Raw genomic sequence first — 15,065 nt, forward strand, 5'->3', positions numbered from 1 at the left:
GTGGGCCTATCAATGAAACACAAAGGAAGGAGGGTGCACACCTGATGACCCCAGTGAAGCATTTACCCCCCCCCAAGAAAGGAATGCCGTTTATAATGCAGGATTGTAATACCAAGCCATATGAGCTCAAATCAACTAACACAGAAGTTGTCATGTACTTGGTTTGACTGACTGCACATGCATGAAATGGCATACAGAAATACAAAATATTTTGGTATTTGCCTTATTGCTTGGCTTACTTTACAACTCTGCTCCATTTCATATCACATAATGTCAAGCAACTGCAAAGGGTCTATGTAATTTCATCCCTGCATCAAAAGAAAATATCTTAAAATTATTCACAATAAAATAAACAAGGATATTAGCTGTGGTTTTTTTTTTAGAAAAAAGACAAAAACAAATACACAAAACAAAATACATATGCACAAACTGCAGTCTGAATGTCAGTGTAACACTGGTCAGTAGCTATGGTGCTGAGTCACAAGTGATTACAAAAAGCAGAAGTCATCAATCATTGCAGCCTCCAACTCATCCATCACTTAACAGACAACCTTTTAAAGTCACTTTTTCTCTTTCTAACCTTGAATTTCAGACCCTCAAATGAAAAAATAAAGATACTATGTTCCCAGTATGCATTCCTTTCTGTTCTATTGTGATGCATACATCTGAATACAGTCATACATGGTTGTTTGCATGTCCCCTACACACATGAATTTAGTTGCAACACTTCACAATGTGGTGAACATACAGGGTTGACAGAATGAGAGAATTTTCTGTATGCCACCAAATAACTTAAGAATTTCACAATTTAGAAAAACAATGTTTTGTCCATTGTAATGAGCAGAAGGCAGTGTGACTCGTCCCCTCAGAAAGCATAAATTTGGTTCTTTCTGCAACTGAAATGTGTTGCCTGTATATAAGTTCAAATGTACTTGGAACAGAGAAAACCTTATTTTTTTAATACAAGGAATAAAAGCCAGCATGGTTCCACTGACACTACTGTATTTTGAATGGAGAAGCATAGTTGTCCTGTCATCAGTTATATTCACACTGGTACTTGCACCTTTAGCCTGGGCTATTAGATAATTAGAACATAACCAGTATTCCTCTTTTTTTGAAATGATTTTAATCATTTCAAAGCTATTATTTGTGCTGCTGATATAGTGCTAAATCTTTCTCACCCTGGTTGGAGCCCATTAATGACTGTGACCAACTCTGGTCACAAGAAGAATTTGGTCATGTCTGTATTTTAACTTGTCTGAAACCAAGCATATATGTATGTAATATACCACCTTCCTTATGGCTCCTGGCTTCAAAATAGCTATGTAAAATCCTGAAAACAAGACAGGGTCTTGACATCATTAAAATTTCATCTGTGCATCTCTTAAGCAAGAGAGGATTTAGATTATGTATGGAGTACATACTTTTACAATCAAAGTTGGGAAAGCAAACACGTACACACCAACATACAGTAAATGAAGCGTGCATTACTTCAAGAGGCTTGCCACATCTGCTGACCATCGGCTGATCCTTAACAAACTCCAGCACCACCACCTGTTCTACTTTCTTATTATTCATTATTCATACTTGACATCCCCTGTATATGCCAAATCCTATCTTTTACATCCTGCTTGGAATCGTATAGGTATGGCATACACAAAAATGAACCAAACTGTACAAATACAAGATATCTACCATTAAGTAAACTTTTTCATTTACAACCAAATACCCATGGTTACTCCTATTAATATTATGGCATGTATTCTGAGAATGTCACACATTTTGTGCAAAATTTGAAGAGACCACATAATCTCAAATAAAATCCATGCAACATAGGGTAAAACATCTCCTATTTCATGAAAGATATAAATGAATTATGGTTCTTAAGGATTATTAAGGATATTTTGTGGCTTAATTTGAAAAGGTGCCATCTTTCTTCACAAGCTATTACACTGTACGTGCATGCAGTATCAATAAAGCTGCACAATCAATATTTCTCTATTTACTGTAATATGAAAGGGATCACTTTTCATGACAAACGCACAGATAATTATCACCCGAAGCTGCAGTTCTGCTCAATGCTACAGAGTTTTATATCACTTTAGTCATTTTTTTGGTTTTATGGCTCGGAACTTTACTATTTTGTTCACTCTCATCGCTCTCATCAACCCCGTTTCCAGCCAGCAGGCAGCTGTTTTCAGCTAATTTTTATTTGAAATCTTGGGCAGAGTTACCATCAGTGAAAGCAACTATTGCTCTCAACAATTGCAGATAAACTGAAAGTGGCATGTGTCTATTGAAAGCTAGCTTTGTATGCAAAAGGTACACGTCATTCACTTCTATAATAGACAGACTTTTCAAGGTTGAGTGATGGCTGAAAGTAGCCTAACTCTCCAGTCTTCAATTTCCTATTCTGTGTAGTCTGTTTCTTGTGAAGCTGAAAGGCATTCCGGGAACGGTCTGGCATCACTGTCAGAAATAATCAGAATAATCATGCAGGTGATGAGAAAACATAATGTTTGACCATTGTTTTACATGCAAGCTGAAATCACACCACCTGGCAAGAAGCAACACTGCCTACATCCATTCATGCACAAAAAGCATTCTAAATTATTGACTCGTGTTTTCCATAGATTTCCAAAGACCCTACATATAGAAATCTATGGTCTAGTCAGCTCCTCATAGTTCTGAAAATGTAAATGTAATGTAAATTTCCAAATAGGTGTTATTTGAATAAACTGACCACATATTGGGAATCTAAATGGTTACTTTCTTGCCTGAAAAAATATTAAAACTTAACAAAGTGACACATTAACAGTCCTACAGCATTAACAACACCTTTTATCCATGGATACCCAGTATGCCTTGCAGTCCAACAAAAGTACCCAAGGGCCGAGCAGCCATCGGGATGGGTCAAGATGCTGAACATGATGTAATTTCACCAGTAAATCTAAGAGGAAACCAATCATTGCTGGTTGACACAAAACACATCATTACTGGTGCGCCAGTGCAGGAATGTCATACGAGACACCAGATTAAAAAACTCTGTATACTGTGAAATACAGAGAGATTAATCTGGCAGAGATAAGCTTAATTAGCATTGTGTGAACTTGTTTGGCAAGGGCTTGAATGTAATAGACGTTCATTTATATGTAAAAGTCCCTCACATTTAATTTCACTTACTCAGAAATTAATTAACTGTTGATTGTGTTATACATTATTATTTTGTTGAAGTTAAAGAAATTAATCATTCCTGAGGAATTGGAAAGGCAATTGATTAATGATCAATTCTGGCCATGTCTATGACTGCAGGTCAGGTTTTTTGAGTTGATCTGAAGTCGATTGTGAACCAACACAGACGAGACCTCTAGATCCCTGGATTGAAAGAAACTGTCAGCTAGTCTGTTTGAAAATAGGGATGGGACCTTTTAAAGTCTGTGAAATATGTGTCATGCTGGTTAGACTCTCAATGACAAACTGAACACTAGCCTTAAACACTCTACTCATGGCCATCATTTTTCACTCCCTTATAATCTCTCACCCTTTCATCTCTCTCTTTTATGTACAAGGTTATAAAGAATAAACTGCAGTAATGGTAATAGTGAATAATGTTTAATCCAGCTTTTTAGGGCCTTCACAAAAAACTTTCACCTTATGGAAAATGAAGCCAAATGAAAAAAGCTGATGGAATTCAGGCATCTTAAGCAATGGGAAATGTCAGATGGGAAATGGAGTAATAAAATGAGAAAATCAAAGGTGAAACAGAAGAAGAAGATTGCTGAATTAATGAGAAAGAGACACTGCAAGCAAACTCCAATGACTGGAGCCAGAGTAATTATTGTATGTGTGTTTTCTTGCTGGCACACGCCTCAGGCAGGTATCTGAAATCCAGGTGGCACTCCACCCTTCCTCCTCCTTCTCCTCTGTGTCTTTCTCTCTCTTTCATTCCTTCTTTTTCCACTCCGCTTCCTCCTTTTCTTCTTCTTGCCTCTGCTCTCTATTTAAATCAGACATTTAAAACCAGAGAAGCACTAGATGGGAAAGAGTAAGCCGAGATGAGGAGAAGAAGGAAGATGAGGTTTGTGAGCAGGGTGGTGGGCGGAGCAGGAGAGGGTGCGTGAGGGAGAGGAGGAGAGAGGGAGGAACTGAAAGAGAGAGTTCAACTGAGGAGGCTGGCCTCAAAACACCCCGCTGCTTCTGCAAAAATTCTGCCTTGGATAAAATACAAACGTGCACTCACACGCACTCTTGCATACACACAAATTCATGACATGCAAATGCAGACACCCACACAAACAGAAACTGATGAATGGTGGGGGAAAAAGAGAGAGCATAAGTTTAACAGAAGGAAAAAATCAGGGCAGGATGAGAGATATAAATCTGTAAACTTATACAAATTCCAGTTGGCAGGGACACTTTATATTTTATGACTTACAAAGCCATGAATGCATGCATTATTGCATGGGTGGCCTAAGTTGGTATCAAACCAGCCACATTGGCATTCTTAACTGCCATGCTATACTCGTTTCTCCTAATACACACATCAACACACTTTTCTCATTTTCTCTCCAGTTGGCCTCACTATGGAGCCATTTCCTGGTGGCGCTGCCAGAGACACGCGGTCATTTCCTGAAGTTCCTTCCCCTGTCAGCTCAGCTTTCTTAGCTTAGCTACCGACAAACAAAGAAAACAGGTCATTGACACTTTCTGTAACACAGTAGACCTGACTAGACTGGCCTGGACTGAACTGAAACTGAGCTTTTCTAGAATAAACCTTTTTTTTTAAATTCAGTAAAAAGAAGATACAGTAACAACATGGAACTGGATCAGACCATACAAAGCCAAACTAAACAGGCTTAACTAAACTTAACTACTGTAAGTCAACAAGGCCAGACAAAGCCTAGATGTACAAAATATTATATTTTGCTGTGAAGAATCATCATGAAAAGACTCTATCCCAGTTTCTGCTTTTGAAAGCTTTTACTTTGTATCCTAGCAGCCACATGACAAGAACCTGTAATACATTGCAATGATTACACTGAGTGTTGGAGACTTAAGCCAATCTATCATCAAGACAGTCGAATGTCTTAAAGGTCCTGACTCAATACACCGCACCCATTAAAAAAAAGGAAATTCTTGCAGCTGCTATTTGACCAAACAAACCTAAACACTTAAACTTTTACTAGTTTGTCACTTTTAGATCAGCTCCCCGGGCCTTTCCTCTTCATGTGTAATTTGAAACTCATATAAATATTGTATAAAAACTGTGCACACAGCAGGTCAGTAACATACTGTGTGTCACACACAACATAAAGCAACAGTCAGGGGGTTCAACTACCAGAGCAAATAGACAGACAAAAGCGTCCCAGTGGCACAGTGTGTGTGCTGGTATCTCAGCAGGTGAACCCTCTATTTGCAGCCGGTAACTAGTTTAATAGCAAGTCATGACCTCATTCACATGATGATTCATATTTTCCAAATTAAACTGAGGAGGAATGCTTAAAATATCTCTTCATACAGACATTCATTGGTACGGGGAAAGAAGAGGACAAAGAATCTCTGTCTAAGTTATTACAAAAATTAAATAATTACAATCCATACTCAGTCCATTCATTAACTGTACACAACGACATAACTTAACAAGCCAAAGGTTACTTAAGGATTCTCCTTCTTAGCAGTTTGTAAACCATATGGTCATGTATGTGTTTATATGGGTAACCTCAGTGGGAATCTAACAACCTCAAACTGCAGGAGAGTCTGTCTTATGTTCTGCCAACTGAACTCCACAGGGTCACATTTGACAGGCAAATAAGACATAAAAGAAAAATACTCACTGGCAGCTTTGATGAAGCTCCTCTGATACTGGTAGGTCATGAGAGGAGCAGGAAGCACTCTGGAAACACAGGAGACGGACAAGTCAGGTGGAGAATGTCAGCTTGGAAAATTGAAAGAGAGCTCAAGGTTGGCTGCCTTGTGAAAATCAATAAATCTAAATAGTTCTGGATGAGCACTCATCTAACTAAGATCAGAGAGGTAAAAACCTTTCTTGTTCCTCTCGCCTCATCTTGTATAGTCGGTTTCTCGTCTTTTTTTCTCTGCCATGCCCGCTTGCACAGCTGGATATCAGTTTATCACTGCTGCTTGAGGACTGTAATAGCTCCTGCTGGTTTTCAATGAGGCCTGACCTGAGGTCTTTCTGTGAATCTGTCCATTTATGTGTCAATGAAGTGCATGTGTGTATATGTGCGTGAATGTGTCTATATGTGAACATTTGCGCAGTACAGTGTGGATTCATTCAGGTATAGTAGATTGAGCACAGCTTGAACACCAATACTCCTCTTTCCCGTCATGCATTTTTCCTTTCATTTAGCTGCCTAGTCCTGGCCACCCACAGTTAAGATGCTCTTGAGGAAGTAATTTAACCATCAAATGCTATACAGCAGCCAGCAGGTAAGACTGTGGTTGTACTGGGAATGTATGATTGTGCGCAACTGAGTGAATATAAAGTGGAATCCTGCTATAAAAAGATCAGCATCAGCCCTCTCTGGGTAAATAAAAAAGTTTATAAAATACATAAAACAGGCTTAACAAGAAAGTAGAGCAACTAATGTAAGAATGGAAAAGATGAACTTAAAAAAATGAATTTATTGAGTTTCAATTCAAGCCAGAAATCTGTTTTGTACAAGAGGCAGAAACTGAAACCAATAATATGCATTTATTCAAGTATTATAAGTAAAAGAGCAGAAAAGTGCGGTAATTTCAGAATGAGAGGAATAATTAAGAGTCATGAAAAGACAAACGTTGAGGTTAAACACAACCTTAATCTTTGAATACACAATTTTATGACAAATACGTCTGAGTAGAACATTGGGGAAATTTCATAACTACAGAACTTTGTATAGCTGTTTTTGAAGAATTTCTGTTTTTATACCTTGTGTGCATTTATGTAACATTTATATAACTGCCACAAACCTGAGATAGTGCTTGATAGCACTAGTCATAGTCTTAATCTCCCACTCTGGGCTGTCCAGCTCCACATCAGCACATGTCTTAGGATCTGATCAACAAAAATAGGGGGATTAAAAAAGAGAGAGAGAAAGAAGAAATGCATTCAAATGTATAGATTATTTTAAATGTATTGACTAAATGAATGTGTGTGTGTTTCTTGTATGTATTTTTCTGTTTACCCATTGCGAGGTTCAGTAGTTTTTGTACTCTGCTGCTGACACCAACGATTCTGTACAATCCCTGCTCATCAATACCTGAGAGGAAAGAAGAGCTCCTTTACTTGTTCCATGGAAATATTGAACCAACAAAATGTAATATTTACACATCTGCTGTCTTATTTTAGTATTGTACATTTGCTGCATTTGAAATTACAGAAGATAAAGGTAATTTACATTAGCAAGGTACCTTTTACAGTCAAATGTTAATTCATCCTCAATCTTAAAATACACAGTGTGGAAAAAAAAACCCACAGGCACAGGCTTCCTGGTTTAATATCAGGAACCACAGCCGAACAAGGCATTAATGGTGCCACTCCTTCATGCTTACGCAGGAGGTGTTTTTAAACTTGGCACCATAAAAACACCACCAGTCAATTAATCTGTCAAAAATCAAGAATCAAGAAAATCAAATAGCTAATAGCTAACCATTACTCAGCATGAATTTCAGGAGGATGACATCCAGCCAAGTTTACTGTAATAAACTCAGCAATTCAGGTATTTTTTTGCATTTCAATACATGTACATTAACCGTAACATTTGATTTATCAATGTCATTTCCATAGATTTCCCTTATATAAAGAATGATGCTGGCAGCTCAGATACACAAAGCCATCATTATGTACAATCTAAATGTAAATGCGTCTGCCGAGCGAAGCCGAAGAATGTGTCATAATGGATGCTCTGAGTGGACAAGTTGAAAAGTACTGATATTGCACATGTGGACCTTTACTGTGACATTTTAGGAGACAGGAACATCCAGATGTATCACAAGATAACATACTCAGAGGATGGAGGGTTTAAATCCCACTGATGACCTTTGACACCTGTCGTTTCAAAACTCCCTCCACCAACAGCTTGTGTTTAAGAGAGAGGTTCTTCCGTAAGCACTGTGTTGTTCTTATCGGTAATTTCCTCTGCTCAGATTGTCCACAGATTGTTTAACAACTACTGATTTTTACTATCCACCACAGTATGCAAAATAGTAGTTGTCTATTTATCATAGATCTAATTATGTCAAAAAAATAAGAAGCTGCCACTTTGCTGTTTTATATAATAGTAAGAGCACATGTCTATGTTTACATGTGTGCAGTATCCTACATATGTTTTTTTTAATTACCGTGAGAACACTGCAAGTAACTGAGATATAAATATAAAGTGAGATATAAACAAGCATTGATAATCTTGTGATGTTGGCTGGAGTCTGTACTCTGTACAACTGTGTTGGGACATAAAGAGCACAGATCTGTACTCAATTTAGGTTGAAGCGTACAGAGTATTGAGAAGCAGGAAATCCAAAGACCAGAAAGAATGAAAAAAGGATCTGAGTTAACATTGTACCTCGAGTCTCCACTGCATAGATAAACTTTTTCATCACGTTGAACCCAATCACATCCAGCTGGGCCACTGATGGAGAAAGAGACGACAGAATGAGTGTGAGATACGCAGTGAAGTGAGACAGTGAACAATTATACGATAACCCTCTCTGTGAAAATGGTGACACAACAAGATTATAACAGAGTGCAAACCACATATTCTAGTGAAACTGAATTACAAACTTATTTTTTGGTTAAAAAAAACAAACATACAGAGGTTTTTGAATATTTGTATTTAAATGTAACATCCATGCCCTCTCTCACCATAGCCCTGCCAATACAGACAGTCAGATGATAACAATAATTACTTCTGTGCCCTTAAAAACAGTTAATGAATCCCAATTAAAGCTACTTACATCCTTCAGCCTGGTTGTCTTTGTTCAGATTGTACACCTGCAAAAAAAAAAAAACACATCAACTCCTTTAGCTAGAAAATTATGTTAACAATTACATCTAATGAGGGCTGGATATATTTGTACATTCAATTTGTAGTCCACATTTCAGCAAAAAATATATGCTGTTGTACTGTTTTTTTCTACTTCAGCCTATTAGGATTTGAATGTTTCTTAGCAAACGCTGCTAATTTCACTTGTGAGGAAAAACTGCGATTCATCAAGATATTGAGGAACATACACAAACGTCACGTTTATTGTTTGCAATCTTCATAACTTCAGTTTCCATGGTAACGGAAAGGTTAGAGTTCTGTGTACACCTTTATGTTCAGGACAAGTTGGACTTGGTGTGGTTGCATCATGCACAGAAGCTGTAGTCAGTGGTGAGTTTGGACTGACTCTCGTGGTGAATGTACAGTAGCAGCAGCCACAGAGCAGGGAAGTCTTAACAAAGATAAATGTGGGAAGAGCTTAAGTGTGAAATGTGAACATCAACATTTTTTTTTTTTTTATTGCAGATTGCCTGAGCTCAGCAACTGCTTGTTGAAGCTTGTGGATGCTGATTACCTTTGCACATCTGAATGTAGACACGAGGATGAGGGAGGTGTTGGGACACGAACATGGCTAAATGAGAGTGAGGAAAGCAGCACACTTCCAGCCTTAGGGCGAAAAGCTGTATATTAAGTCGTTTTCAAGGCATAAAATGAGTTTTGGGAAGACTAGCTGTCAATCAACTTTCAAACATTTTTATCTATGTCTATTTGCAACCTCTCATCACAGGTCGCATTAAGTATGGCTTTGAGTTGTGAGCAGCTCCATCAAAGACTTGATTGACTGATTTTCCCTTCTAACCTCCTCAAAATATATCATTGCTAAAGGCCTGAAGCAGTTGAACTACTGGGTATTTCACAAGAAAAAAGCAAAGATTATAAACATTTTCTTAAGAAAACTTACAATTTTGTGTCTTTTTTTGTCCTTTCCTGTCCCATTAATAATCTTATGTCCCCTCAGATTTAGCAACTCCTAATAGGTATCCTGAGCCTCTGCTTGAGAACCACTGGTTTGTGTCTATTGCATATAATGTTGAGTATTTGATTTGATTTATTGAACAGTACAGTGTGCAGTATTAAGCATAAATGATGCACTGCACCAGAGTTAGCTTGAAGCTAATTTGCATCTGTAGGCCATTACAATCAAAACATACAACAGCACAACAACAAACAGTACAAAGCAAAAAAAAAAAAAATCAATTAAAAATTAATAATGTAAACTAGGTGGCACATCGTGCTATGTATGCACTGAGGGAAAGCTGCTGAAGTTTACAAAAATGATTTACATTATTAGAGCTTTTTTTGCACAGACGACATGTTGTCCATCACTGTCTCTGACACTGTCTATCTGCCTCTCTGTCTCCGTCTTTGTCACATAAGAACAAACCGGTAACCGTGGCAACCTACCGGTTCTCTCCCATCCATGGCCTCCATCCACAACCTGCGGTCTTCTTCTGACAGAGCCTGCATGGTGATCACTCCCGACCTTCACACACACACATGCAAGCAGACAAAAAGCAAATTGACTTAACAAATACCGAGGTCAGTAGCAAATTGTCTGTGACATACTATCAATAAACCTCGCAAATACTCACCAAACACACACAAAGATAAACATGCAAATACATGTACGCCTTTAGAACAAACTACAGCTGTGATCATGACATCACACTTAAAACAAGGAGCTGCTCAACTGAAAAAAAAAAATCTCTATTCATTCAAAGAACTGTTTAGATAATGAGTAATAAAATACTTGATTCAAAACACTTTGTTGAAAAGGCTTGATACCCCTTTTCTGATGACACCATGTGCTGCCAGGATCCCTGCATACAAATCTCAAGTCTTATTTAAGAGCAAAGCATATTTAACCTACAGAGGATACATTTGTCTAATGCACTATGGAAAATCACCTTGATATGGGCAACCTTGAATGTGCACGCACACACACACACACACACACAAACAGACACACACACAGCCTCATTAGTCATGTCCATCTCAGTCCTCTATAGGTTTCCAATCCGTCATATACAGTCTGTCACCCTGTCTCTAAAAGTACATTCACCTTCAACTGTCACCGCCACAGCACTGCAACCCCCTCCACACACACTCACAAACACACCAATCTACACACTGTCCTTCAGTCATGACACACCATCCAGCACACAGTCACACACAGATGCATGTGCACAGCCACATACTGTCTGCGGTTGGATACACAAACAAATACGTTCAAAACAATACAAACTTTTACAAAAATCTACTTAATCTAATGCATTTCCGCAAGTCTGCACAACAAAATGTTTTATGTATAAACACACTGTCAGAGGAAAAGTCATGAGCATTTCCATTTACTGCTTAAAACAAATACACACCAACAGATGTACACACACCATTAATATAAATAAAGGCATAATGTGAGAACGAGAAACAAGAGGATGGGATGATGGGAAGTTGAGTTGAAATCAATGAGGGAAGGTTGAAGTTGAGGAGAAGTAGGCGGGGTGGGGGGGAGAAGAGGAGGAGCAGGAGTGTAGGAAGCAGAGCTGGCAGGGGATCCAGCCTGACAGGACAAACACCCACTATGTCCCATGTCCAGGTGTAAATCAACTGAACAGCACCCCTATGTGTCTGTTGGCTGTAATTACACTGTGTAAAAACACTTCATGCCAGTCACTGAAGTGATGGCGGGATCAGAGCAATGTGGCTGAAATGTGTTGCATGAAAACGCATGATGCTTCCATGATTAACAACAACAAGAATACAACACAGCTTGTGTCTTTTTCATAAAGAAAATTTAATGTTTCTTATTGATAAAGAAATAAAGTTAAATAACATAAGAGACAGGCAGTTGGAGGTATGTCAAAAGAAGGTCAAAGAATTATGCGGCAAGTCCATCATTCAAAGAAAATATTACACACTCTCACCTGTCCACAGCCTCCACATCAAAACAGAACCTCTTTTCTATCGAGTCTGTCTTCCTCCTGGTGCAAGACTTGAGAGTGAAGCTTTCCTCTTCTCCCTGACAAAGAGAGTAAGATAGAAAGAAAGAAAACATAATGATGAGTATCATTTTGATGCATGCAGAGCGGCGTTTAGCACTTCAAAACAGGATGCAACTCCACAGTACATCTTGCTCTGCACACAACAGAGAAGAGAAGAATTCCCAACAAACAGGTGTTTATCACATCATGGATGACATCTGAGATGACTGAGAGGCTGGTAATTCAGAAACTGACAAGTTAAGTAAAACAAAAGAGTCTCTCCTTATGACTCGTCTGTTTTTTAATCATATTTAAGTTAATTATCATTTTAAATTGGAAGCACATTCAGATACTGTTGGAAACACTTGCAGAGTGAAATGGGCACAAGACATGACTCTCTACAGGAACTGGCTACTTGAAATAACAAATGTTTGAGCATCATCTCAGACTGGACCCCATCACATATTAGTTATTAAGGGGCACTACTTAGCTTGTTAGCCTTAAGCACAGCAAATGAATCAATGTGAAAAACTTCTTACTGTATATGATGTACTGCAAGTGGCATACTCTATCTAACCTTAAGTTAAAATCACATCACTAATGGGGTTTAGCTTACGTCCACATGGACATTTCAGGTAGTTTCATATTGTATGTCACAAAGACAAAATTCAGCTGATCTAAATTAATTTTGATGCAATTTTCTCATATTTCTGGCCCTCATGGTACTTTATTTCTATGTTTTAAATATGAGCAAATGCAGTTCAACTAAATATTTGGCAAAAATGTGAAAAAAGTAACAAAGAAAGCCATTATATTAAACCAGTGTGACATACTCAGCATAACAAAACTCTTGCACAGTATTTTTCACATACAAGGGTGTGTCCATTTTTGGAAATACTCAGCCCTGCTGCCTTTCATGTGCTGTGGCTTACTTCATTCATATATCATTTACGTCATGCATTTTTTTTGTTGTTGTTTTTTTAGATACCACGTGATGAAGCACCATGTGTACACATTTAATGTTACCTCAAAAACATTTCATGCAGGTTTGATTATCTTACTATGAAACATTAACGGGCTCAGGTCTGATGTCATGACTTTTATTTCTTTCCTTTCAGTCCAGTCAAGCTGCTTTTTTTTTTGCTTTTTTTCCCGCTGGCCAGTTTCACCATGTGCCTTTCAGATCTCTATGTTTTGTTCAGTTAATACCGTCCTTGCTGTCCTGCTGTGTTGGAGTTCAGAGGCTCAGCTTGTGCCAGTGTACTGGGTTCAGTCAGTAACTAGTAGCCGAGCTGCTGAATGTTGACCCGGGCACTTTGGAAGGAAAAAAAATCCTGCTTGTTTGCTCTTTCACTCAAAGAGATCATCGTTCTGTGATGTCCAGTGCTTCTGATTCTACCTTCAACCTTCAGAAAACAAGCCTGAACTTGCATCAGCTGTGGCTTATTCAGAACGTAGGAGGAGAGGGTGAAAGCACTTCAAGAAAACAGTTGGAGTCATGCTGCTTACTCAAAACATTTTTGCCGGAACTGCACACTCCTCTTTTAACGCTGTTGTTGTGAAAATGGTTATCTCTCTCGTCTCAAATGGGTATCTCCGTGTATGACTGTACACTGGTGGGAAATGGTAACACGCATCAAGAAAGGACTGACGCAAAACTTGACATTTACTGCTGACGATTTTAAATAGTTCAACAGTTTTCTGATGTTAAACTCTGCTGTAGCTTCCCTGAAAATATCTTGCATCACTGTGCCATGTATTGGGAATAATAAAGATATACCAAACACAGTGAGAGCTTGTTGTGTGCTCAGCAGTGAGCACAGTGTGTTGATGAGTGTTGGAGAGTAGCCCAGTGGGACGAACTAGGTGAGAAATAACTTCAAAGCAGATGACATAACGACAGGCGGAAGTGACACTAAGGCCAAGATATGGTAGTATGGTAGTTGTTTGTGTGAGCCGAACTTGATTGTATATGTTTCCACTGCTAAAGACACATATTGAAACACATAAGTCAAATGTTTTGTGACATTTTGACTTCAACTGTATATTTTAATGGCCAGAGCTACTCACTGTTTTCCCTCCTGATTTAGGGTCAAATAGGACCATGGTGACCCTCTTAGGCTCACGATGGTACGTACAGTAGTACTTCACCCAGGTAGACACAAATGAGCCTGAGGGAGAGATAGAAAGAAATGGAGAGAGATAAAAAAAGAGGTTAAAAACATGAATTCTCCTTCATCTTCCTCTTCAGACTCCCTGCCTCCGATCGCAGGAGAAGAGAGGAATAAAGACAGGGAGAAAAAGGCAAGTGATGTCACATGGTCAGAGAAAACATAGACAGAGACAGCTATGTTACCATGGTAATCGCACGTGGTCAGAGCTGCTGTCACGGTCAGGCTCAACTTCATCAACCATAGGTTCATTACAGTTTGTTTGTCCTGCTGCTCTGACAGGATGTGTGTGTACTGTATGTATGTATGTATGTATGTATGTATGTATGTATGTATGTATGTGTGACAGATACAAGCAACATGTTTCTAACATGCATGTACCAATATAACACACACATAATCATGCATGTTTCCATGTTAATACAACAGTGCAAATTTTTACTACACTGTGCACTCATTTTAAGATGTAGGACCATTTTATTTAAGAGTGCATCTGTTGCTTTAACAACAGATAACAGTCAGTTGTGTAACATACATGCGCACACACACACACACACAGAGAGAAGTGGGCAGATACGTACGCTTCTCCTGTACGAACAGGTATCCCTCCATGGTGTGCTGGCTGACACTCTTGTGTTCATGTGGATTCTCCTTCATCTTTCTCATCAGACACTCCACCTCCGACCGTGTGCTCTCAAAGCGGTTCCTCGTCTGTCCAAACACAAACACGGAGGAACACACACCTCAGGTAGGCCTTTTATTGATCCTGTGTAAGCTAAACATGCAACAGCAGCACACCTTATACTAACCTATTTTTTTTTAGCAGAATAAGAGATACATTAAGACAAACTATGGAAGAAAATCAATGC

The 15,065-nt window shown here is 38.6% G+C and overlaps 1 protein-coding gene across 3 annotated transcripts in view; it reads right to left on the reverse strand.

The window, feature by feature from the left end:
• Nucleotides 1–15,065, reverse strand: part of LOC137195834 (rho GTPase-activating protein 26-like) — a 111,563-nt gene that overhangs the window by 38,746 nt on the left and 57,752 nt on the right. For all 3 annotated transcript variants that reach the window (XM_067608478.1, XM_067608479.1, XM_067608480.1), the window contains exons 8-16: nucleotides 14,778–14,907; nucleotides 14,096–14,196; nucleotides 11,969–12,063; nucleotides 10,449–10,527; nucleotides 8,956–8,992; nucleotides 8,565–8,630; nucleotides 7,188–7,262; nucleotides 6,973–7,057; nucleotides 5,835–5,893 (exon numbers count right to left, since the gene is read on the reverse strand). In XM_067608478.1, the coding sequence (XP_067464579.1) occupies nucleotides 5,835–5,893; nucleotides 6,973–7,057; nucleotides 7,188–7,262; nucleotides 8,565–8,630; nucleotides 8,956–8,992; nucleotides 10,449–10,527; nucleotides 11,969–12,063; nucleotides 14,096–14,196; nucleotides 14,778–14,907 (727 nt within the window). The remainder of the gene's footprint in view (nucleotides 1–5,834; nucleotides 5,894–6,972; nucleotides 7,058–7,187; nucleotides 7,263–8,564; nucleotides 8,631–8,955; nucleotides 8,993–10,448; nucleotides 10,528–11,968; nucleotides 12,064–14,095; nucleotides 14,197–14,777; nucleotides 14,908–15,065) is intronic.

This window comes from Thunnus thynnus, chromosome 13, assembly GCF_963924715.1.
Source record: "Thunnus thynnus chromosome 13, fThuThy2.1, whole genome shotgun sequence".
In the NCBI taxonomy this organism is placed as follows: domain Eukaryota; kingdom Metazoa; phylum Chordata; class Actinopteri; order Scombriformes; family Scombridae; genus Thunnus; species Thunnus thynnus.